The 26,858-nt window shown below is 41.3% G+C and overlaps 1 protein-coding gene across 4 annotated transcripts in view; it reads left to right on the top strand.

The window, feature by feature from the left end:
- The window catches only part of PLCB4 (phospholipase C beta 4), a 331,632-nt gene that overhangs the window by 287,797 nt on the left and 16,977 nt on the right, over positions 1-26,858 (top strand). For 3 of the 4 annotated variants that reach the window (XM_032800134.2, XM_032800137.1, XM_032800133.1), the window contains exons 33-35: positions 15,445-15,560; positions 20,523-20,598; positions 26,627-26,802. In XM_032800134.2, coding sequence (XP_032656025.1) covers positions 15,445-15,560; positions 20,523-20,598; positions 26,627-26,802 — 368 coding nt within the window. The remainder of the gene's footprint in view (positions 1-15,444; positions 15,561-20,522; positions 20,599-26,626; positions 26,803-26,858) is intronic. The other variant, XM_032800138.1, reaches the window with a different exon arrangement.

Genomic DNA, 26,858 nt, shown 5'->3' with positions numbered 1-26,858 from the left:
AGACAAAAGACCCAAAAAATTCCCTCCCCTGAGCTTGAAAAATAACGGTTCCTGATTGGTCTTGGTCAGGTTTTGTTCCTTTGTTAAATCCTTTACAGTAAAAGAAAACTTACCCTTAGCTATCTGTTTATGAACACCCTCCATGAAGAGGGAAATAAATGTTGATTCTTTACAGAAACTGAATTTTGAATATCCAAAGTCCAAGAGGTCCGTTTAGAGCTAAATAGTACTTCTGTACTATTGTGATGGGCACTTGACAGGATCTTCACCCCCCAACCCCCCCGCCGTATCCTCTGCATGCTGCTTTCCATGTAAAATGAGTCCATTAAGTTTGTGGAAGATACCACAAAGAATCTTGCAGCTAACTGTCCCCAAACCCCTTAGGCTGATATGGTGATGTGATAGTGGCATAGGTTATGTTGAAAACATGGAGCTAGGGAAAAATACAGTCTTCTGCAGGCCTGACCAAAAGTTCTAAAGCCAGCTGTGTTCCTGTTTCTCAGTTCTGTACTTGGACCGCTATTCCTCTTCTCTTTCTAACGCCTGGTCTGCACCAGGGAAATAGTGTGAAAAATTTCCCATCATCCTAACATCAATTCAGCTGCTGAAACACGGGGATACATTGGGAACACCCTAAGTTAGTCACAACACTGGCCTTTTCAGCCCCATGTCATCTATCCCTAGTCAGAAAGTGTCAGCTGTGATTACACTGGCTACCCTAAGGTTCCCAGTATTGGTTACAGCAGCTCAGCTCAACTGTGGAAAAATTGTTAGTGTCACTTCTGGGCTGGTGATCAGCTATGGTGAGATAAAGTGAGAGAGAGCTGTTGGCTGCTGAGGCAAGGATTGGGTTCAGGGTAATGTTAGTCTTTCTACTCTCTTCATTTAGCTGCATTTTGGAAAACTAAAAAATTAAAACACAGAAAGAAGCCTGGATGGTAAAACTTTCAAAAGTGCCTCCATGATCTATGGGCCCATTGACTTTCAAAGCGTCTTAGAAAGGAGGCTTAGTTATCCAGGTTACGAGTCCCTGTGTGCCATTTCCATCCAGAGGAATTCCATGGGAACTTTGACTTCACATCATAGGCGAGTACCAGCAAAGCTGAGTGATTTCAGCTTCAGGGAACCTGACAGGAAAAAGATTGAGCAGTGTACCTTGAACAAGTATTCAACAGGTGTGTCTCTCATACAGCATTTGTGTGTCTTTTATACTAACAGCGATGTTCCCTGCTTTTATTTTCTTTTAAGTGTAAATGCTGATTGGCCTAAGTATTTCTAAAGACAATAGTAAAAATACTTGGGCAAATAACAGATGCAGAAGTGCTTCCTGAAGTGAAGACACCATTTATGTGCATGGGATAATAAATGGCTGATTGAAGCCATGCTGTGTGAATGTGGGAGTACGCTAGAGAAAATATGTTAGTGGGAGTCACACAGGATCAGAAAGATGTCAGGGGTGGAAACCTTTCACATGTTCCTGTTAACAAGAGGCTGAAACATCAGATGGGAGAAAAGAAAAAAGCATGATAACCTTAGAAGGCTATAAAAATATCTGTAAACTCTTTTTTTTTAAAGAGAACAGACCCATTTATTTTTCATATAAAATGTGTGGACTGTTGAAAATAGTCAAATATGTATTTGATGTATAAAATGAGATTTGCATACTAAGTAGGATAGGTGGAGAGATCATTTTAATAGGAGAAGGATACCTGCTGAGTAGCCTCCGAATTCGTAAGCAGTCATTTTATACCCCTTGATAAAATTAGAACCTCCCATCTTACCTTAATGTCAGATTAGGAGCTTTGCCTATAAACATGGAATTTTGGATTTTGTTAAGTCTGGGAGTAGGGAAAAGGAGAGATTTTATTCAGAGGATTATAAGCAATACAAATGGGAAGTTGTATATGCAAAGCTCTGCAAAGACAGGATATTGTTTTAAATACCTCTTCATGATAAAGTGGAAGAGGCTACAGGACAGTAGAGGAGCAACTAGAAATTAAAGCAGGAAAACATACGGTGAATAAATATTGGAGGGAAGACAACTTCAGTACTTCACATCGGTTGTGATGGCAGACCATGCTTGTTTGTTTCAGGGTCAGTCTGCAAAGGGACCTTCCAATACAGCTAGCATTTTTATTTAAGTAGGTTTCTCTGAGTGATGGTTCTTATGTATTCTACTTGAGGTGTGCATGCACTCCTTGTGCCTGAGACCCAAACGTGATTGCTAAAAATGTCCATTAGTTTGTGCCTGCACCCTTATTCTCCTCATACTCCAAACCAAGGGCTTAAGGGGTGTTCTGGACCAACAACCTCTCCAGTTTCTTACTACCTCCTGGGTCTGAGACAGAACCTGTTCAAGTTAGGCTGACTGGTCTATAATTCCTATGGTCCTCTGTTCCCCTTTTTAAAGATAGATACTGTGTGTGCCCTTTACAAGCGCTCAGGGACTTCACCCATCCCCCAGAATTTCTCAGAGATTATTGCTGTCTTCCACGATCTCTATTCCAATACCCTCCCTCCTTCCCCTCTGCTGCAGAGCCTTAGCCTAGAGCTATCTGTGGTAGAAGGGTAACTGAGTTACTGTACAGGTAAGTACACCTCAGAAGAAGTACACCTTTCTTTTCCACCTCAGAAAAAGCTGTGCCACTGGAATTCCCTTGGGTAGTTCTTAGCTTTGACTCTCAGGTTTTGAACCAAATCCTCTACCTAGCACACAGCCTCACTAAACCGACTGGATGTTGGGTGTTGAGCTGGGGGACTCTCCAGACTTTGAGATCCTGCAGAGGTTGGGCAGAAGACAAGAAAGTTTATCCTCTGCAGGGCGCTACTGCAGCTCCCACAGAGGGCTGGCTGGTAAGTCTGCATAATTATGGTTGCACACCTAGCTTCTCTCGTAAAAGACCCTTGTGCTAAAGGGCAGAGAGCCGCTGTGCTGTGCTTTGTGATGTGCATGAGGTATGGAACCCCTGCCTCAACTCGGTGCATCCTGCCCCAGTCCTGCTCAGATCAACTGCCTAGGTTCAACAACATTCTGTTCCTTTGAGGCCCTTACATAATAGCGAGATTAGGTACTAAGGAAGGAGTATAAAGAAGAAAGAGAGGAAAATATTGAAGTTTGCTGGAAGAACAATGAGCTATTTTTTAGGGATTCAATGATTCTTTTTATTTTTATTTTAAACCACCATATTTTGGTGACAGAGGCATAAATATTTTTTGAAACCATATCTAAGTAAGATTGCTAATTTGACAATCTAAGCAGAGGCTTCATCTCTTGTCATTGCATTTGCTAGGCACATTAAAATCATTTTCCATTTTACAGCAGTATTCATTCTCAGGGTTTTTACTGTGTTACTCAGAAGACTGATGAGGCAGTGACTTGAGCTCAGAACAGCTTGTTTATCCATATGGCCTTTTTCTAAGGTTGCAACATCTAACCTTCTTCTTGCCAATCATGTGTCCTCCTGTGTGACTCTCCACCAACTCTTTAATATTCCCCCTGCCTTTCCATTACAGAAGAGAGGGCATTCCATTACACTGGCAATAATGGTTTCAGTGTGCATGCCTTTCCTCTAAGTGGCATATGCTTCTCTGGGAAGGTTGGGCTTATTGTAGAAAGGTGTGATCAAAATGGCAGTCCATTTGCTTACATTGAGAACTAATCCTACATGGCATGGTGCCATACAAAGATCAGGATCAGACATGTCACTGTAGCAATGTAGCTCGGCTTTTTTATTCACTTATAAAAATGTGGTGCGTGATTTTTCAGCAAAGGCAATGAAACAGAACGTGAACCCAGTCTTACAGCATACAATCATAGAACTGGAAGGGACCTCAAGAGGTCATCTAGTTCAGTCTCCAGTCCCCATCCTCATGATGGCATGAGAAATAAACATCATTTTTTAGGAAAAAAAGCATCACAAGTTACATTTACCCTTAGCAGTAGCAGCAACCTGCCATCATATGGCAGTGCACGTTGTTGATCCCATGCTGGACCAATACCAAAACTGGTCCTTGAGGTGGGAGGTGGGGGGAGAGTGGTCAAATGACCATGTCACAGGAACTGGAAAGAGAAGGTGGAGCCGCCCCCCAACTACTTGGCTTCAAAAAAATGTTTGGAAAAAATGTATTCTTTTAGAAGCCCACATTGAGGGGCTTGATAATCTCATCAGTTGAACACAGTCATTGGGATCTGCATGCATGTGCAAATGGTAGCATGATTTTGTCTGGACTGCAGCTGAATGCCTAGCGGAAGCCAAATTTCATCACTGTCCTCCTGTGCTGTAATTCTATCATTCTTAAAATAATTTACCAACTGGTTGTAAGAGTGTGCCAATCATGGCACATGTATGCATTTGCTGCTGCTGCTTACACTTTCTGTAAACATTGACTTTATTTCAGTTATAGCATGTCTGTAAAGTGCTCACCACAAGCCAATGCAGTGGGTCTTTGTCTGGCAGGCAGGAAGGAAAGGGGGTGAGGCTCCTTAAAGGATCTCTCCTACGTTTGGCTTACAAGGATAGGGAAAGGAGAACTTAGCTCACTGGTTGGGGACAGGAAGTGGCCAGACCAGGCAGAGGGAGTACCAGGAGGAGGGAGGATGTGTATACCCTGTGCATTCCAGAAAGAGCTCGCACTCTCTCAGGAATCACCAGCAGCACCCCCTCTTCCACCCATGGGATCAGAGGAGGATCGGGTTTTTAATGATCTGCTGTAAGCAGTGTGCTTGCTGCCTTTTTTTTTTTCTCTTTTGAGGCTGGGAAGGAATTTTCCCCTCAGTGCCAGATTGGCCAAGGCGGGGTGAGTTTTGTCATCTTCCTCACAGCAAGTCAGCGATCCACTGAGGTAGGTAAGCAGGATAGATCAAGATGTTGCAACTTGTATGTAGCAGGTGTCCTGTGCACTCATTCCATAGGGGGTCTGATTCTCTGATAAGCAGTTGTTGGAAGTGGATTAAGGGGAAGGCAGTCCCTAAGGCAACTGGGAAAGGGGGCATGGGCTCCTACCGTCTGGTACAGCAGGGAGACACCCCATCCGCACATCTTTTCCAGACCCTCATAACTTTCACACAAGGGGCGCGGGTGGTGGGGTCCCTGTGCCGAGCTATGACCAGGTTGGGAATGGAGATGCTGATGGCAGGACCCTCCAAGTAGGTGGAAAACATTAAGAGAAAGACGGTGACTTAAGTCTTATTTGCTAGGTATTCACAGATATGTGAGGTGAATAAAGGTGCAGCCTCCCATCCACTGTATCTTGTTCTTTATCCTGTGTGGCTGGGACAGTGGAAAGATCTTCTGAAGTTCAACAAGCCACAAAGATATTTTGGTTCTAAGGGGTTTATATTATTTTTTCTCTAATGTGGGTGTCCTATAAACCGAGAGATGCAGCGTGCAGGGATTTTTATAAAGCTGCTGCCAGTAGATAAGACTGAGCAATTTTGTAATGACACCCACCTAGTGAGCTGTCACCCTCTTGTACTGTAATGTTCATATTTGTTTGGCATTTCAATGAATCTGAAAAACATCAGTAACTTTTGTAATTATCAGCCTTTCAAAAAGGACTTTCATACTAGGAACAACTTGCTCCTGAACCTTAGTTATGTTTAGCTGTACCGTTGGTGAGTTTTAAATAAGTTAGCCTATGACTTTTGCAGATTGCAGAAATGATTTGATTTTTAAAACAGATTAGAACATTTACATTGAGCAACATCAGAAACTCAGTATTCACTGCCTGAGGCATATGCAGTAAGCGTAGTCTCTTGGAATGGGAGACACCATGATACTGCACAGTGATGGCTGTGGAGCTTTTAATGGAGATCATTGCTTTGTACCTTGTAATTAATACATAACAGGCTAAATTCTGGTCCCTGAGCAAATGAGCTGTGCTCATGAAATGTGCTCAGGTGAGCCTGAAGGCAGGGCATGGGGCGCACACACAGCTCCTACACAAGAGATTAAGCCAGTAGAGTCACCTAATAGCAACACCCCTGCGACTAGATAAATAAAAAATGCAAACTAAACTTAATATACTAAATAGATTGGATATGAATTAGCAGATTTTCACCCTAAGAGATGAGACAAGCAGGCTGCAGAGTCTTAAGAGGCCATCTTGGAATCCCCAAGTGTTTCATTCATAGGCTAGAAATCCCTTTAGCCTGGGTCCAGCACTTCCCCCACTTCAGTCTTTGTTTCTCAGGTGTTTTCAGGAGTCTTACTGTGTGGGGAGTGAAGAACACCAGATGTTGTCACTCCTTGCCTTATATAGCTTTAGCATATGGTGGAACCCTTTGTTTCAATGCTTGGTTCCCAGACCAGTCTGTGGAAAAATACTGACATCCCAAAATGGGAGTCCAGCATCATGTGGTCTGATCACATGTCCATGTAGAGTCATAGCAGCCGTTAATCACAGGCTGTTTGGAGTGTTCTCAGGAAGGTTCATCACCAGGTAGGAGATAAACTTGTCCTAAGGCTGGTTGTTTTTTTCTAATGACCCATTGCCCTGAATAGGGTCTTCCCCATCCATTCTCTAGACTCAAAGCATCTTGTCTAGTGGGCATTAACGAGGTGTAACTACATTTGAAATACAGATACATAGTCAATATTCATACCTTTAGATACAAAAATGACACATGCATACAAGCAGAGTAATCATATTCAGCAAATCATGACTTTTTTCCATTGAAACCTCACATGACTTGTCTTACATAAAATACATTATAATTATTCTATAACCATATCATAATAATATCAGTCTAAAGAATATGGGGTGCAGTGTCACAGAGTGGTCAAATATAAAAAGTTCCTTCTGTGTGAAGAGAGATTTCCAGTTTTAGCTGTATTCCTTATTTTAAGTATAGGGAATCAAACAGAAGAAAGGTGTTTTTAAGTGCAACTGTCACACTGTCTGGAGTGGCTCATGACTGTGAGTGCCTACCTCAGGGCAGATAGTCAAAAGCATTGCAGTCCCTGTTCCCCCTGTCCCTCCCCCCAACCGGTGGTATGTTGTATCATTAGATTTCACCAACCGAGTACCAAAAGTGAACTCCCAAAGTACTTCATTAATCTTATATTGGAGTCCCAGACTGTCCCCTTAGACACTCCAGTGTATCTGGCCACCCAGACAAGCTGGACTATGTGATAAATGGTCACTTACACCAAAAGTCACACATATTCCAGGTTGTTCCCAGTCCCAAGAGACCAGTCACTCATCCAGGTCAAGTAGCATCCTAGATCTCTCATCAAAGACCAGTTCTATAGTAAACTAACTATAGGTTTGTTAGCTAAGGCTATGTCTACTAGAGAGCTTACAGCAGCACAGATGTACTGATGCATCTTTACCGCTGCAAGTCCTCTCGTGTAGCAGCTCTATCCTGACAGGAGAGCGCGCTCCTGTTGATATAACTAAACCACCTCCAATGAGCGGTGGTAGCTCTGTCGGCGGGAAAGGCTCTCCTGCCAACATAGCGCTGGGCACTCTGCCACTTATGCCAGCGAAACTTGCGTCACTTGGGGGGAGGTGTGGATTTTTTTCATACCTCGGAGCAATGTAAATGTTGCCGACATAAGTGGTAGTGTAGACATGGCTTAAGAAAAAGAAATGAGTTATAGAAAGGTTAAAGCAGGTAAAACACATGTACAGGTGAGTCAGTCTATAATTCCAAATGGTAGTAGAGCTGTAGTAATCTGCCAGTCTCTCTCAGGGCTACCCAGAATAACTCTGTGGATCTCTGTCTTCTCGTTCAATTATTCTGCCCTGTTACAATCCAAACAGTCCAGAGATGCAGGATATTTCCCTGAATCCATACGTATAGCTTTTTCTTACAGAAAACACACTGGGGAATCCATTGAGAGTCTTCAATTTCTGATCATCACACTGGCCTTCAAATGCACAAGAATTAGTAGTTTCCTGCTGAAGTTTGCATTACACAAGGCGTCTTTCTCGGTTAATGGGCTATTTAATTATAGGGATATATACAATGTAAATGTTTGCTAGCACAGTATAACAGGATACAGATATGTGAAAACAATGCATGTAACATCCCATTAGTTTTCATGAAGTTTAAACACCAACTACATTCTTAGACATTTAACAGTCAGTTTGTTCTGTACTAATAGGCGAATTGGCCTGGGGCTTTGGTATGAGCTGCCAGCTGTTCTGCCAGTATCACAGTAACCACTGAATGTGCCAAGAAATTTTATATACCATTAATTATGTGTTTTGCCCGCTGTTCGTAGAGCGGAGTGTTTGAAATTATTGTTCCTCAATATCCTGCTTCTTTTTCTGCATAATCCTCGATGTATGACGTTGTATATTCATGTCACCAGCTCACCGTGGGCCAAATTCTCTGGCTAAAGTACGGCCCTGAATGCAGTGAAACTAGCATGGATCTGCTGTGTGGGATGGGACAAAGTGCAGCCAGGGCCAGCGCAACCCATTAGATGACCGAGGTGGTTGCCTAGGGCGTTAACATTTGGGGGGCGGCGACCGCGGCTGTGGGACCTTCCGCCGCCTATGTCAGGGGCAGCATTTCAGGGGCGGGACCTTCCACTGCCTCTGCCAGGGGCGGGACCTTCCATCACGTAGGGCGGCAAAAAAGCTGGCGGCGCTCCTGGGTGCAGCAGTTCTGTTCTGTCCTCAGATTTTGAACTGTCATGAATCCAAATGCAAATCCCTCAGCCCCTTTCTAGAGCTGTTATAGAAGCTCCTCCATAGCAGACTGCTTTCCCCCACCTCTCCTAGTGGGGCTACCGATAAGGGTACTCTGACATGTGTTGAAATTCCCCCAAAATAAACGTATCCAGATTCATTTTCAATAACTTCCTTTTTAAAAAAACTTGCTTTGGAAAGCCTTTGGACTAGATGCTCTAGAATATAGAGCACCAGATTTACCCTAGTGTAGGTAGGCACAAGTCCATTTGTCTACAGTGGAGTTACATGTGCATAATAAGCTACCGGCTGCATAGTGTGGAGCAGCTGCTCCTGCATATTTGAAATAAAAGTACTGATGAGTCTGACTCATTGTAATACTGAAATGCCAAAAGACTGCGCTGCTCAGCTGCTTATATATAAGTTCCCTGTTGGTTCACAGGAGGGAATTTTCGTGTGGTAATGGTGAAATTTCTCATTTGCCAGTCCGGTTTCCATGCAGAAATTGGCAGAACACAATATGTACTGCATATGTGTGCATGAACCTATGATTTTGCACTGTAAGGTGTTTTTTTAATCATAAAACATGCTAACATCCAAGAGCATAAAAAGCCACAAAAATGTGATAGAATCTTCCTGAAATCTTCATTGCTAAAAATAATGGGATTTGTGCAGGTTTGTTCCAGACATCGTAATATAGAAACTGAAATGGCTTAAAGAGAAACACTTTTATTGTTTCATAATGCAGTGTAATCATGTTTTATGTTCTTGATATTAACTTTTACTGAAAAATATATAAGTGAATTGCAGCTGAGATATAAAGCAACTGACACTACTATGAAATGAGTAGGAGTATTTGAGCGATTATAAGGCTTTTGATTAAAATTGTATGTAATGTAGAGTGAATTGCTATGGTATCCCCACTGGGTGACATTCATCAGTGAAGAGTTATACATAATAATACACTTCTGCTGGGTATTCAAAATAAACGTGGATCAAATTGTTGTTTTCAAATACTGCTTAAAAGTCTGGTGCTGATTTATTTTACAGCCAGAGATGTATAGGAGATTGTCATAAACAGATAAGTAAGAGTTAAAGAACAGAAGTACTTCATATCTCTTTTGCCTGTAAAGGGTTAACAAGTTCAGTGAGCCTGACTGTCACCTGATCAGAGGACCAATCAGGGGACAGAATACTTTCAAATCTTGAGGGAGGGAAGTTTCTGTATGTGCTGTTAGACTTTGGTAGTGGTTCTCTCTGGGTTCTGAGAGTGACCAGACGTGCAACCAGGTTTCTCTCCAATCTCCCTGATTCAGGCTCTTATAAGTTCAGAATAGTGAGTACTAGGTAGATAAGGCGAGTTAGGCTTATGTTTGTTTTCTTTATTTGCAAATGTGTATTTGGCTGGGAGGAGTTCAAATGTGTATTTGACTGGAAGGATTTTAATTTGCACTTGTATACTTAGGCTGTGAGGGTAGTCCCAGTGTCTATAGCTGAAAAACTCTGTACATATTCCATATTAGATTTACAAAGATAATTTTTACTGTTTTTTTCCTTCTTTAATTAAAAGCTTTTCTTGTTTAAGAACCTGATTGTTTTTTTTTATTCTGGTGAAGGCCCCGGGGAATGGTCTGGATCCACCAGGGAAATGGGGGAAAGGAAGAGGAAGGGAGAGAAGGGTAATTCTCTTGTGTTAGGGATTACTTTCTCTCTCAGGGAGAAGTCCGGGAGGAAAAGAGAATGTTCTCTTGTGTGTGATATCAGAGATTTGAATCAGTAATCTTCTCAGGTGAACCAGGGAGCGAACTGGAAGAGCAACGGTGGGGAAAGGGGTTTACTTTCCTTGTTTAAGATCCAGAGGGTCCTGGTCTTGGGTTCCCCAGGGCAAGGTTTGGGTGGAACCAAGTGTACCAGGCACTGGAATTCCTGGTTGGTGGCAGCGCTACAAATACTAAGCTGGTAATTGAGCTTAGAGGAATTCATGCTGGTACCCCATCTTTTGGACGCTAAGGTTCAGAGTGGGGAATTATACCATGACATGTATTTCTTATGTAACATGCTATCGGAGCTTTAAATAGAAACGTGAATCATAATTAATGGAACTTGAGCAAGTGTAAAATCTTGGTTGCAGAATATCAGCAACTGGGGCACTGCCTGTGAATTATTTAAATATAGAATTAAATATGTTTAGTATTTATATTAACATTAGTGCCCCAAATGTGCTAGGCACTGTACTCTACACACGTATAGGAAGATACGGTCTCTGTCCAGAAAAGTTTAGGCCTTGATCTAGCAAGGTACTAAAACAGACTACTAATTTAAGCACGTAAGTAATCCCACGGGCGTCACATGCTTTAGTAGCTTGCTGACTGGGCCTTAACCACTACCCACAGGTATATTAATACTAAAAATGAATTACATTTACCTTAAACTTTCAAATAGTTACAAGTGGTATTTACCATGTGGCTTATGTTGACAGGCAAAGTAGCTAGTAAAATCCTTTTGCCTCTGAAAGCCATATTTGAACTGTATTATTGGCTATTTGGAGTTTGATCAGCAATATGTAATTTTTTAGTATCTTTGTTTCTAAAAGAAATAGTGAAATTAAAATGACAGAGGATTCAGAAAATCCTGAACCAGAGATTTATGCTATACCTGCATCGGGTGTCTATTAACCAGTCTAGAACATATTTCCACTTGAAACTTTGTTTGCCTCCATACACGTTACCTTTATGAGCAGTGTTTGAACTATGCTGTAAAACTGACTTGGAGTTTTTCTTGGGACCTAGTCTTGACAACAGCTGTGGATGTAACAATTATCTCTAGTGTAATCAGATCTGTGTCAGCTAAGGCATTTTAGCTAGTCGTCCTTCCTCCCAGTTCTCTCTGTGACTGCCAGTCCCGTAGCGTGTGATACCTTAGGTGTAGTGCTTTGTCTCCCAACATTCTCCGTACTTTACGCTATGCAGCTGATAGAGCAATGATTTCTATGTCTCTATACGTAACAGAAAAGAGCCATGCTGGTGTATCCAGAGCCTGGCGGCAGCCATGGTACATACCTAATGGTCAGCCTCTGCTTCTCTTGCATCACTGAACATTCATATTCACCATCTGAGATGGATCATCAGTCATTTGGACAGAGTCCAACGTAAGAACTTTGATTACAATTTGGAGTGAATTTGTCAGGCCCTGCAGAGCTATGTTGCATTTTCTGCAGTCAATCAATGTACAAGAAGGCTCCAGACAAAACTCACAAACTGAGACGTGCCAAGCTATGTCAAAAGTTTGAGGAACTATTATCAAATGACGATTTTGTGATTCCAGGTCAGAAAGGCAGACCTACCCAGAAAAATGGGGCTTACATTGGGGGTAAAAATTTCTGGCTGCACCTATGTGGTTATTGGAGAGCTCTCAACTCTCATCCAGCTGTGAGAAGAGGACAAGTTGCTTTGAGGAACCAGGTGTGCGTGAACTCAAAGACAAAGGATCAAAACAGGAGGCAAGGGAAGATGATGATGATCCTGGTGAGGCGAAGCATTTTAGGATGAAAAGACCATGGTACAAGCTACTGTGCTGCATTAAGTTTATTCTTCAGAATGTTCCTCTGTAGTTTTTTTGGAGATGCAGATTAAAGATGCATTTAACTCAGAACCTAGGTATTGTCATATAAAGCTGAAGGGCTACTTTTCCACATGGCCCATAAAAATACACTCTTGTGGCTATTACATGTGTGTTTCAGGCTTGATTATCAGTTTTTTACATTCCCAATTTATGAAGGTGGCTTCAGGCTCAGAAATGCCCTTCTGAAGATAAGAAGAAATAGTCACAAAGGGACTCTCCCAGAGCTGCACCGCTACTTGCAATGACTCTGTTCTCCAAGTTAGCATTAAATTCAGTGCATACCATTGTGCTAAGTGCCAGAAATCAAAGTTAAAAGAGGAACTGGGCATTTAAAAATGTTCTTAACATGAGGCTCATCCTGTTGTGGGCCCAGCAGCTAAACAGAGCAATGGGGTTTGGGTGAAATATTGCCACTTTAAATAAAGTGCAGTCATTTCATATCGTGATTCAGAAAATTCAAGAATATTTGACACAATGGATGCCAGTAAGTTATGTCCCACAAAAGCACAGTTGGGCAGATACGTCACAACATTTTCCAACCTACAATCTTTTTTTTTTCTGCTTCCTCCTTCCCCACGAACATCCACAGTTCACAAGGAGGAATTTGCTCATGTGGACTACGTTTTCTTCCACTTAAAGCTACTTTACATCATCAGTGCTTTGTCAAGGGAGTCAGAAAGGCAAAACTTGAGAGTTCAGCAACAACCTTGTGAGGAAAGAAGGGGATGAGAGGCGAAATGAATAGTTAATTCTCAGGCCGCAGCAGGAGCTGAGGAAAGCTCAGAAGATAGCCAGAGGTGGCGGATGAAGGAGGGAGATGAAAGGGTGAATGAAGTGCAGGAGGAGGCGACCATCTGCACACATGCATCACAAAAGAGAATTAAGAAAAATGCTTCAGATGCTCTATAAAACTACTGAGGGCTGCGCTGCTACCCTTAGAAACAGCCAGCACCAACATGAACAGCAAACCAGACCGAGTTATCCCCCATCAATGAGCTGGCTTCACTCCTCTCCAGTGTCGTCCGACTTCTCTCCAGTTATCTCTTGCTGTCTCTGGTCTGCTAGCTAAGCGTCACCCAACTACTTGGATAGCACAGGCAGACATTACAGTTTCCTAGCACACACAGCTTTATAGTTTCTTCCTTTTTAGCTGCATTTGTTTGTGTGCATTCAAACTAAATGGCTGTTTCATGAAACAATGTGACGAGCACGTGTCCACAAAGAAAACACAGCCCGGTTGGTTATCTATCTGAAATAGCTTTCTGTTGAATGCAACATTTCAGGGAATATAATATCTTGGATAAAGTATTGAGAAAAGAATAAAATTAGGTTGTGATAGGGAAGTTCTGTATGGCCCCTAAATAAGCAGGATTTCAGCACAGAATATTGTCTCCTTTTCCCAGTTCATGCAGAAATGCAGGACAAGTGTTCAGATGGCATATAATTTCAGATAATTATGCTTAGTCTTTTATATCAAGAATTGTACTGTTCTGTTTATCTGGGGAAGAGTGTGTCGCTTTAGTAATTAAATATATCAGACAATTCACCTGTGGCTGTCTAGTGCCGTCAGACCTGCTTCATCCTTTTCACTGTTTGCAGCTTCTCTTAGATTGCTAATCAGCCTGTACATTCCCTGCTGAAGCTGACATCTTTCTGATGCTGATGGGGTCCATTTTTTCCTTTGATTCTTTGCAGAACAGATTGCTCAGAGCCTCCTTCTGAATAGAAGTTGCAGGAGCTGTAGATGTTATTGCCCAGAGGGGTGGATAGCAGATGCTGGAATTCAGGTTTATGTTCTAATGCAAGCTTTTAAAAGCATTGTAGCATTTGTTAAAGTGGAGGTGAAATTCTTTCAGTGGTATTTTTAAAAGGAACTACATGGATGAGTCGGTTGCTGTGATATATGTGAAATAGTAGCAACGAAGCCTATGGTATAGAGCAGTAGTGTCGATTCAGAATGTCTAGTGAAACTAAATGAAAACAGACCAAAAAAATCCTGATCATTTTTTCATGTAAAATGTGATCTGCTTACATTTCCCATAATAAACCAAACCATAACAGTTAATACGAGACGTTTTTGTCAAGACCAGATAAAATCTAGGGCTGCAGTATGTTAATAAAATAATTAAAACAACAAAATTCCTTATTGCAGTGTATGCTCAATATTTTCATACCATCACTGGCAGCCAGGTATCTGAAGAATAATGAGAATGTTTCATAAGGAAGGGTGACTAAAATGGCTTATGAGTTTCAGGCCAGTGCAGAGCCAGGACACACGAGCATTAAGTTAGGAGTATTACTTCTGAAACAGAAAGGTTTTTATAAGGAGGTGGACCTGTGTATATAATATGTGTGTACATACTTAACCTTTTATTCCCATGCGGAAAATTGTTTCCCTCTTTACACTAGTGTAAATCAGGTGTAACTCTATTGAAATCAGTGGAATTGCACTGGTGCGATATAGATCAGAATCGGGCCCTTTATGACTAGTTTGTCCCTGGGGAAGGCCAGAAAGAAAAACACAAATAGTCCGTTGCCACTAACTAAATATATATTTTATAGCCCTATTGCGCAGCTTAAAGTCACTTGGAATAAGAAACCAGCTTCTGCACGATGAACCTTTGCTAGGACAAAATACCCAGTGTCACTAGACTTCTGGATCAGATCCTCAGCCGGTGTAAATTTGTATTGACTTCAGTTGAGCTACGTGATTTACACCAGCTGAAGATCTGGTGCTGTGTTCAGTCTAGGATATTTAGGGGGGGGGGCTGTTATTTTTTTGTGTTCCCCAGGGTTCCAGAATCTTTGTATGATATCCGATCTGAGTTCATAAATCTTATTACTGCACTGCATTTAAGTGATCATTTATTCCAGAAAGATATAGTTCTAGATATAGATGTTACCAGTTGGCATTTTTTCCATAAAGTTATTTGGTTTATGGTAGCTGTGTACCATATTTTCAGGATATTAGCACTGTGCCACGACAGATTTTCCTACAATGTGCACTGAGAAGAAAGGCTTTACATTTACTGTGGGAGATCTAGACCCCTTGGTATCAGGCAGCTAAAAAGGATTAATACAGGGCCAGACATATTTGTTTATACACTGATATTATCCACTATAAGAAAATGAAACATTAAAAGTCCAGCAACCTAATTGTAAGGTCCTACTGTTTTCCAGGAGCACAGCGCTATGCAGAAGTTGCACTGCACACAAGTTGACAAAATAGTGGCACAGTATGATAAAGAAAAGTTATCTTATGAGAAAATGTTAGAGAAGGCAATCAAGAAGAAGGGGTAAGATATTATTTTAAAATGCTTTATAAGAATCAAAACAGATTTTTATGCTTTTACTGTCTGGAACAAAATATTACTAGAAAAGTAATTTATATTTAACTTACAGCAGCCCGACCCGGCCCTCCTCAGTCAATATAAATTTAATCTGCATGAGGATTTGACGATTTGGCTCTAAGTGTTGTACTTGCTTTGGCTTACTGGAGTCCTCTATTTTCTCCACACGTGACATTAAAACAAATTTAATCAGATCAGATGTTCAGTCTCCATGGGCCTGCCTTGCTCTCATTGAGACCAATGGGAGTTTTACCACTGGTTTCAGTGAGAACAGGCTGAGAACCTCCGTGAATAACATCATCAGACTTTGATCACAATTTGGTCTTGGAAAAAAAATTGGTGTATTAATCTTGAACTTTGTAGAAGGAAGCTCAGATCAAATAATAGGTTCTGCTTTACTGTCATCTAGAAAAGGTTCCTCTCAACACAACACAGGAACTGTAAATATTCTTTCATTCCCAGCTGGTTATAAATTGGCTTCTGTGATGGCAGTGAAGCTACCTCAATTTGTGCTAGCATAGGATCTGACCCATTGTCTATATACTGTTCTTAATTGCTCCAGAAGTTACTGGAATATCTTCATCACAATTCATAAAATTTGTCTCTTGCGCTCCTAATAGGCAGAACCTAGAGGTTTCTCTAATTTCCAGGTTCCTGTTGTTCTCCGATTGCTAGCTCTTTATCTTGTAGCTGCTTCTCCTCTGTTTTCCCCCTGTTGCTGACCTCTAATCCCCACAATTCCTTTTTGATTGCATAACAATATTGTACTATTAGTCTAACAGTTAACCTGTGACCCCTGAAAAGCAGGAATGAGTTTCTTAGTAGAATACAGAATTATATTAGCAGTCAGTATTAATGGTTTGTAACAACATTTCACTGAATGACTCCACTCTCCGCCTCCCAACAAATTTAATAAAATAATATTAAATTATTAATATTGGGCTGATGCTAAAGGGTATGCAGCTGAGCTGTTGGGTCCAGTCTCTTAGAGAATTATTTGCTGTATTGAGCTCAGGTGCCTTTTTCGCGATGGGTTCTTTCATAAATACTTTACTGTGTTTTATATAGTATTTGGATGAACAGTAATATGTGTGTGTGCCTGAAATGATATTAAACAAAACTCTTATTAGAAGTAGCAGTCTCTGAAGCAAAAGAGGTAACAAGAATTCTCCACTATAAGTTATGAAAAGGCTATACGAATTCTTCCAAAGTGTACCTTGAGCTGTTTTTACTCGAAGGAAGGACAACCATTATCAGGACCCAAATATTTCTTAGGCTGAGCAGCACTTCCAGAAACAATCCTAATATTGCAAACAGATCACTGAAGTATTAGCTACACTCTGATTATAAAGAGAGCTGGTGAAACAGGAGAAGCTCATTTCAATTGACTAAACTGCAGCACATGGCTAAAGAGATTGCAGCTGTGAACTGGGATTATAATTAAGATGGTAGAGGGGGTATTCATTCCTTGCACCATTAGTGACAAACTGAGCATTACAGAAGTTATACTGTATCTGCCTTACAGGGAGAAAGTCTTATAGCTGTTCTTCATTTTGAGAACCTTGAGCCAGAAGATTTATGAATCAGCATTAACATTGGTCTGAGAAGAGAGTGGTCTTCCCGCTCTTCTACGTCTAAGCAAAACAGCAAATAAACAAAGGCAGATATCAGTTTTAAATGTGGTAATAACTGCCCAGGACTGCATTAACAATCAGTGAAAACCTTTGTGTAAGACCTCTTAGAATGACCTGAGAATGGGTGAATAGGAAGATAACTCATCCCAGTTTCACCTCACTTAGGTTGCTGCCTGTATCTAAATTAGATCACCGCAAGTTTCCACTGGCATTCATAACACTTCTCTGCTCTCAGGCCTCCTGAAGATTTCTGATAATATTGGTCCGTGCTTTGGAAAACTAAAAGATTTAAAAATAAAAATAAACAAAAGCCTTAAGTGTAAATAAAGGAGTAGATGGCCTCGGGGGGGTTCATCTTGGGACACCGAACCATTTACTTGTCACTAGTTTGACTCCATCCCAAGTCATGAATGACCAAAAGCCACCATGTTGTGGCTATTCTGTGGTGCAAGGGAAAAGAACAGGTCTCTAATCCCTACTGGATAGATGTCCCTATCATATAAACTGTTATATCTGTATGCATTCTTGCCAGTTTTAAGAGACAGGCCAATCTGCTATATGTGCACAGATTTTGGTTTACCCTCTTATTCCTAAAAGTGGATCCTTCACATCTGGATCAAGATACACTGAGGGGATAGTGCAGGGGGGCAGCTGACACTGTCACTATTCGTGCCGCACTGAGCCCAGATTCAGCCAGGATCTCAAGCGCATACTTAAATCCATCTCTGTTCCATGGTACATTTAAGGACGTCCTTAAATGTAAGCACAGCCAACAGAACTTAAGCACATGCTTAGCTTTTTAGGCATGCACTTAGGTGCTGTGCTGAGTATGGGCCCTGGTTCATTGGCTAAATAATGTATTGGGTTTCCACTGCTGTCATTCTGGCAACTTCCACATGTAATACGCTGATATCAAATAAATTAAAAAAATTAAAGGAGTTCTATTTGAATTCGGTGCATACTTCATCAAAAAGGCAAAAATGCATTCCTGATAGATATAGAATATGGTCTCCATTCAGGTTTTGTGATGCTTACATGTAGTTTTTTTCTCATGTATTTCCCACGTCATGACATGTCTGTCAGCTGCATAATTTTCAGGAAAAAAATTAATTACAGCTTCATTCACTGACAGATGGACAAGATTTAGTTCCCTGTGCGCTTGAGCGGGTAGTTCAGATGTGCACTACAAATGCCATACATGCTCATAAATCTCAGAGTCAGGGGAGCTTGTGTGCTCATGTTCCAACTCTGAAATGTGGTTGAGGGGGACCCAAGGACAGTCCTGGATTACCAGGGATGTCCAGGAGCCAAACTGTAGGACGTGCGTATGTGTGTCTGTATGTGTGTGTGTGTGTAAGTAAAGTTGTGGCATGGAGTGGGATTGTTGTAAGGGAATTTGTTCACATTTAGGACTATATAGCCTAAAGCTTATGTACATTTTGACAGTACAGAAGTGGGTGATTATGTTCAGCCAATTTTAGCATTCCCTCACCACAGATTGAATGCTACTTTTAAAAAAGGAATAAACAATTGGTAGTGACTATTGGGATTTTGAAAATTTTACTGATTGGTGGGTCTTTAAATAAATCTGTTTGATCCTCCTGAGTGGAGATCATCTTCATAAAGCATAAGAAGCTTTAAGCTATATCGTGGCTAGATCCTGAACTCATTTACACCAGTGTAAAACAAAAGTAACTTTGCTGTAGCTAATGACATTTCAGATTTAGTCTGATGTAACTGTCCCTATAACTCTATAGGACTCTCCAGAATATCAAACCTATGGCAGAAATCTAAGCAAAACCTTCCTTGCTGCAACAAGCAAATGAGTGATTAATCCTCATGGTGGCCCATAGGAAACACAAAGCACATCAATCCTTGTATTTCCAACATAGACTTCTCTAGGAACATTTGAGGATAAAGCTTTCTGCTCATTTCCATAAGTTAGCAGCACTTAGATATTAAAATAGGCTTTAAAACTGGCATATTTTTTATCAAGCTCCATTTCCAGGACTGTGATTAATTTAGTTTTACTTCAGCCAAGCAATAAACAATTTAATTGGGGCAAACCCTCAGCTAGTACAAATCAGTGTCATTCCACTCAACGACAATGAAATCATGTTGATTTACACCAACTATGGATCTGATGAGAATTTTTTTTTAAAGGGGCTACACAAAAAGCAAAATAAAAATATAATCCATTGAAATACAGATTTGTTCTAAAACCAAAACAAAAAGGGCATGACAGGTAGGGGTTTGAAGGATGGCTTGAAAATTTACTGACTCTTGTAAGACTTTAATTGAAAGCTTTCTTGGTGCTGTAATGGAACTTGTGATCCTACACTGTATGCTGCCATCTCTCCTAGCACAAAGTCCAAGCAACTGAGATTTGTGAAGAGAACTGTTGCAGGAGGGTAAAATTTCATCACTCTTCTACCCACCCCCCAGACAAGTTACTGAGTGGCAGCATAGCCCCTTTGCAGCTATTCTTCCAGCCTGTGGTGCCCCTACAATACCAGAAGACCCTTGCCACCCACACATAGCCCTATTAACTTTAACCCGGCTCCACGTGGATGCCACGGTCCTGCTATATGCATTCTGTTGCAGGATCAGGGTCTGTGTGAGGATTTGGTGCTGTTGGAGCCATGCAAAGTTCAGCTCCAAAAACCCGAATGTAATGGCATGGGATCTGTGCCAGCCACTCCACATTGGCCTATTTGGCTGTGCAGATCCTCTTTCATGGCATACGGGTATGAAGACCAATCCTTGCAGTCATTTCAGCTTTGCTGCAGCGGGGTACTCACTGGAGGTAGCCGGACTTGACAATAAACCTTTTTCTGCTAAAGATGCAGAAATCACAATGGAAACTTGTAATCAAGATACATTTTTCATGCCTCAAACCAAAAGGTAGAAAATTGGCTGTAAAAGAAACAAAACAAAAATCATACCTAGGCAGTGAATCTGTTTGCAGGTCTTCAGGCTGAAGATTAATTTTTATTGGCTAAAAAAGAAACCAGCTTCATAAATGGACTTGCTGACATATCCTTAGTAATTGAATAATTGTGGGTCTCCTCTAGAAATAACAGGTGAAGTGTGTTTAAATTGCATGATCGGTAAGCCAACAATATTTGTAAGGTGTGAATAAATTGCTAGAAGAAATAATTTCATTCCAATACACTACAGTACTTGATCATTGACTAACCTATTCATTAGTATGTGCTGACTGGATGGGAAGATATTTAACTTGTGGCACACATTTGCAATTTTGCTTTTTTAGAGGAAGTAATTGTCTTGAAATGAAGAAAGAAACTGAAATTAAAATTCAGGCATTAACATCCGATCACAAATCTAAGGTAAGAAAACATGCCAGTGTTAACACATGCAAAATTTGAGATCTTTGGAGACCCAAATGGTAGTTTATTTTTATGAAAGCATGTGAATGATTTTCAGCAATAATGACATGCAGGAAAGAATGGAAGTAACTCAGTGTCTAAAAGCTTTTGTAGTTTTCTTCAAAAAGAGCAAAATCCATTTCCTGATCTTAACAATTTTTGAAGAGAGTATCATGTTCCTAGTTTTGTTTCCATGTGAAACAAAAATATTTGGTCATTTTGTAGAAGTTTTGGCTATGCAGACAACAGAGGAAAAGGTGCTATGTGAAAATTGGAATTGAATTTTGCCACCAAAAATATGTAGGTGAATGGAATTAGCCGCTCGTTAGTTTTACATCAGTGTCACCTTATCCAACACCCTGCCAGGCACTTGACTCTCCCTGTTCCCTCACTGTCTCTCTCCTGGGTCCATCCCATTTTCATCAGATGTACTACTTTGTTACTTCTTACTTCTCCTCCTGAGGTGACTCAGTTGCTTTCTCCAAGTTGTCTGTCCCCAAATAACAGCACCCAAGATCCAGTCCCATTTGTTCTTAAATCAGTTGTTCTCAAGCTAAGCTATCGTCATGGACCATTTTCAAGAGTTGCATGGAGCGGCTCCTTTGCGGAGGTAAAACACTGTCAGTCTTCATGCTAGTTGTGGTGCAGTATAGAACTTATATAGTATTTCCAGAGATTTCCTGACCAATTAACGAATCCTCATTCAGCACTTTGCTCAGTTGCTTCCTGTACTTTCTCTGGTGCCATTTGAAATGCTGTCAGGTTTGTGGTTCATGTCAAAGTTAGAGGAATAGCAAATACACTGTAGGATAGAACCAGCTGCAAAATGACCCAGAGAGATTATAGTAGAGGAGATTTGAAAACAGACGATTTGTACCTAATACACGTAAAGTCTTGCACACAGGGAGAGGCATCAAACACCACAGATACCACATGGGAGAGGTAACCAAGCCACAGTATTAAGCAGACTAAGACAAACTCACTTTCATCTTGTTGTCCCTAATATTACGCATTCATGTAAACAGGACACGTAGATTCTAGTTTTCTCTACTTCTGCAGCATGTTGATGTCACTCTGTTGGTGAAAAAGGGTAATGCCCTGGACAAAATGTGTTTTCCCTGGATGCATAGGGCTGGTGGAAGAGTGCTGTGTGCTCCCCATCACCTTATCTGCCTAGGCGGATAGAGGCAGGTTGAAGATGAGGGGCAAACTGGCAGCCAGAGGAAGCATGACTAGAGTGTACTGTGTTCCAGTTCCATACGGTCGGTAGAGTAGCCCATAGGCAACTGTAGGAAACCACTCGGGGTTGCTCTAAATTGTATCCAGCAGATCCCGGCGTATGGGAGATGCAAAGACAGCTTAAGCTCCCCCTCCTCCATTCTGGGTGCACCTGCTGAGCGCAACAGCTCAAGGGCCGTAGTTTGCCATTGCTGCAGGGAAGTTGGGAGGTTGGTCTAGAGAAAGGAGAGTATCTATCAGAAAATAACAATCTTAACAACGTAGCCACAATAGGAAATGTCAGAACCACTGTCTGAAATAAAAACGGGTTGTACTGGCAGATTGGTAAAAGAGAAGCTAGTTATAAAAATCAGTGTGGCTAACAACTCTAGAGAGAGCATTGCAAGCTAGACAGTAAGCTTAAATACAAAGCAAAGTGTAAAATCTTAAAGCTTTACAGAATAGAAGAGTCTTTGATGTGACCTCAGCTGCCCAAAATTGTTTATAATCTGCATGGACATTTAAATGTTCACTAACCACCTACTTCCAATGAGTCTGACTGATGATTATTTTTTCCCCATTCCCACAAACTGATCTGAATATTACGGTATGTCCTTTTAAAATGCCCACTTCCAAACAGATCCTGTCAAATGCGTAATCCGTCCCCACAACAGATGGATGGCTTGCTTGCTTCTCCATGTCTAGCTTTAGGTTGGGATTTTCAAAGGACCCTAAGCTTGAGCTCCTTTGAAACTTCCACCCTTTGTGGCTTTACTGATGCCACAGAACACTTCGATGCTGGCTTTTGCTTGTATCCCACCTGGTGGTTTGCTCCAGACCAAATGGAAATCTTCTACTCCCAACAGAGTACAGCTATGCAGATAGAAATTACGTTGGAAAATCCTGAGATGCCGAATTCATACAGTTCCTGTTGAATTCAGTGGGAGTTGTAGATACTCAGCAGCTGTTCAGAAACCTCTCACCATTTGACCCATTGATTTTAAGATCAAATGAGCTCATCGGATTAGTGAGTTTCTAGGATTAATCCAACATGTGTCAGATGTGCATCACCCCCTTGGCAGAAGATGTGTTAAAAAAAAAAATACCATGCAGCTATGCCCATTACCACTGGTAATGGTCTACAGAGACTTGCTCCTCTGTCATGGGTACAAATCCAGGCCACGTGTGACAAGAAACGCTCATTTTGTTTTGAATGCACAAATGCATAGTTTGCACACATCTAGCTTTGTAGATGCAAGATACATTCCTGTATTGGAAAACTAGGTTCCTAATATCCAGCAAGAAAAGGAGGCAAGGGAAAGAAGAAAAAATGTTAAAGTTACTGCAAGTTCTGTATGAAGATTTGAGTCTCTCTAGACATACATGGAAGCAGATGAAAGGCAGGATTTCACATTCACTTCTGCCTGACAGATTTCTCTTCATCCCAGGATATGTTATGCTTTACTTGAAATCTGTCTCAGCTTTGCAGGACAGTCAAAGAGATGGTTTCAGAGAGGCTTGTTTTACCAGGAGCACTACCTATCTTTTAGGCTGCATGCTTATTTTAAGGCCAAGTAATTAATGCTTTGCATCTCTCTCCAGATCAAGCACTTGAATAATAATCTTGCTTATCTGTCTAAGCTCTGTTGTTGCTTTCTTCATTGGTATTAGAATGTCTGTTCAGTATACATGATTTCCTCCTTTGTGTTCCTCTGTAATATATGTAGCCACTTTTCAGAAACAATTATCAGATCATCTCTTTCCTTCCTTTCCAGAGAGCCTAGAATTATTTGCTTTTCTGTGCTTATTTGGTTCTCTAGAGGCTCTTTGTCATTAAGTCAAACAGTACTTGCTTTCCCCAGGATTTCCAGTGTTTGCATTAATCATTTGGTTTTTCAAGATACACCTCTACCCCGCTATAATGCCAACCGATATAACACGAATTTGGATATAACGCGGTAAAGCAGGCTCCGGGGGGGCAGGGTTGCGCGCACCAATGGATCAAAACAAGTTCGATATAACGTGGTTTCACCTATAACACAGTAAGATTTTTTGGCTCCCGAGGACAGCGTTCTATCGAGGTAGAGGTGTATTTTTAAGCTGGACACCTTGAGCCTGATTCTTATTTATACTAAGGCCATTTTACACTGCTCTGGCAGTGTAAAGGGGAACCTAAACATGGGAGTAAATTATATTTACATCCTCTCTAATGCCTGTTTGTGCTGCTAAAGCAATGTAATGTGGATTTCGTGTAAATGAGACTCAGACCCCTAATATGGAGATTGTGCCTTCAAGGCCCAGGTCTGTCCTGGGTACCGTGTGGGGGAGTCACACTGCAGGAAGAAATGAAGGAGAAATTCTGGCCAACCCTGGCTCAGTTCTCTCCAAGATTGTACCAACTTTTGAAAGGGTGCAGCACCCAGCGGCTCTACCCCATTGGTAAGGCCATTGCAACTGCAGCAGCATATATGGAATAATATGGATGGCACCTGTGCAGGAAGGCAAAGTGGTGGGGACTCAGGAAGCCTCATTATACTGTCTCCCCTACTACCTGTGTCTTCTCAGAGTGCTGATCTTTTTAAAAACTAAGGTAAAACAATGCTTTCTAACATTACGATCATAGACATCTTCTGAGGATATGCACCGGTTTCTGACATGGTTTCACTCACTTGTAATTCTTCCTCGCTCATTGAGCCCCTAGATAGCTTACGCATTATTGCATCTTCATCTACATAGATGGGGCTGATCCCATCTTCTACATTGATGTAAAGATAAAGGGTAGAATTTTTCCAAGATGTCGGTGTTGGCCTAACTCCACTGCCATTGAAGTCAACGGTAAAACTCCCATGGGTTGCCATGTGAGCAGCGTTAGGCCAACACTGAGCCCTTTTGAAAATCCCATCCAAAAAGCATAAATGTTTTCTGGTTATTTCCATGCATGTGTTCAGCTCCCTTCCTAATACCCAGTGTGTTCTGGTTCGGACATCAGTATTACTGTGGGAGCCTATCAATAAAGGCTTTCTTCTCATGGGCTGTTCCCCATTAGGTTCGCCCCTCTGCATCTAGGTTCTAGCTTAGTAAGAGACCTGAACCAGGGCCAGCTCCAGGATTTTTGCCGCCCCAAGCAGCAAAAAAAATTTTTAAAAAAGCAACCCGCGATCGCAATCTGCAGCTCGACCACTGCCGCTTTAGTCTTCAGCGGCAATTCGGCGGCAGGTCCTTTGCTCCGAGAGGGACTGAGAGACCCGCCGTCAAAGAGCCGGATGTGCCGTGTCACAACTGGCCGCCCCAAGCACCTGCTTGCTGGGCTGGTGCCTGGAGCCATCCCTGACCTGAATGCTACCATAAATCAACCTTGTGAAGAGTCCCATTGAAGCAGTGAGGCTACTCCCATGCTTAAAGTTATTCTCGTGCTGAAGTGCCTTGTTGAGTGGGAGCCCTCACTATATTAGTCTGAGCAAACGCCTGCTTCCAAAGGCTTCTGTTTCCTGCCAGCTGAAAAAAGCCAAACTCTAAGTGAGACTAGCTTTTAGGTAGATTAGATACCAGCCTAGCTTGGAAAAGGCAGGTAGCTCTTCATTATCAATGAGGAATCCAGTTCTTAACACACAACATATTCTTTGTTTGCTTTACCTTTGGTAGAGAGTCTAGGCACTGGTTGCCTTGAGAGGTGCTCTGCTCCCTAGAACATCTCTCTGACGTTTGTTTCACTCTCAGTGCACTGAAAAAGCCTGTTCAGCTGTATGCATCTGACTGTGGGTCACTTGCCTAAAATACGTTTGAGAGGAAGTATGTCTTGGGGGTACATGCTCCTGGGGAGATTGGCATCAAAGTCTCACTTGGGACCTCTGTGATGGCAATTTTGATTTGAAGAATCAGGATGAGCTTCCATATAAGAACGCCCAAAGGCTATTAGTTTCCATAGTAGCGCTGGAAATAAAGGACTGCCTGAAAATAGGTGATTTTTTTGGTGAGACTTTATGTGCATTTATGGAAAAGTAGAGTAGCTTGTCAAAATAGCATAGCTAATTATGAAGGGATAATAAGATATATCTTTCTATTAGTTACTTTTCTAAATCATTGGAGTACAATATACGATTATAATAACAACTCTGATGGTTTAGACTTCTTCACATTGTCTCTTGGGAACTTTCCAAAACTTCAGTCTTATTATTCGTGTGAGTCTTGGGAGCTGAGCAAGAAAAGAATACTTGTCAGATTCCCTGCTGACTTAATGAGCATAAGACACAGCTATGTAGCCTAGCTACAGATTCAGGATGTATTAAATATAGGATTTCTCTGAAAAACTGACTGTGTGAATAAGATTCTCTCCACAAAATCAGAGCCTGTGTTTAAGCCCTTAGAGAAATTCATCCCACTAATTTTTTTTAGTTTATATTTTTGAGGCAGCCAAGAATGTTTAGCAGTTGTATAATGAAGCATTCATTTCAGGAGGTTTTAAAAAGAATTGTTGTACAATTGAGGGCATTAATTCAGTCATTTTACATAGGGCAGCTGGGTAACAGAGAGCCCTAGTAAAGGGGGTACATTTTATTGTGTTTAATATCTGGTGTTTATAATACACTGTAGTTTCCTTAGTTGCTTCATGTCAGAGTGAAGCAGTTTGCTTTGTCATTTAGTTCTTGCAATTTAGTTGAGTTTTGTAAGGTTTTTGTAATTATCTTGAAATGATCTTCACTGCATTAATGACTGACTTTATATTTTAATGGTGAGAAGTACTGACAAAATAGTCATTGTTCTTTTTCTACAGGTAAAAGAAATTGTAGCGCAGCACACTAAAGAGTGGTCGGAGATGATCAACACCCACAGTGCCGAAGAGCAAGAAATCCGTGATTTACAACTGAGTCAGCAGTGTGAGCTACTGAAAAAACTGCTGATTAGTGCTCATGAGCAACAAACCCAACAGCTAAAGTTTTCTCATGATAGGTGAGCAGAGCAGTGTCATCTCAGCATCCTGAAACCTGTGCACTGGTGATGGGATT

This window comes from Chelonoidis abingdonii, chromosome 3, assembly GCF_003597395.2.
Source record: "Chelonoidis abingdonii isolate Lonesome George chromosome 3, CheloAbing_2.0, whole genome shotgun sequence".
Classification (NCBI taxonomy): domain Eukaryota; kingdom Metazoa; phylum Chordata; order Testudines; family Testudinidae; genus Chelonoidis; species Chelonoidis abingdonii.
Note: the sequence above shows the minus strand (reverse complement) of the source record. Positions and strands in the feature narration are given on the sequence as shown.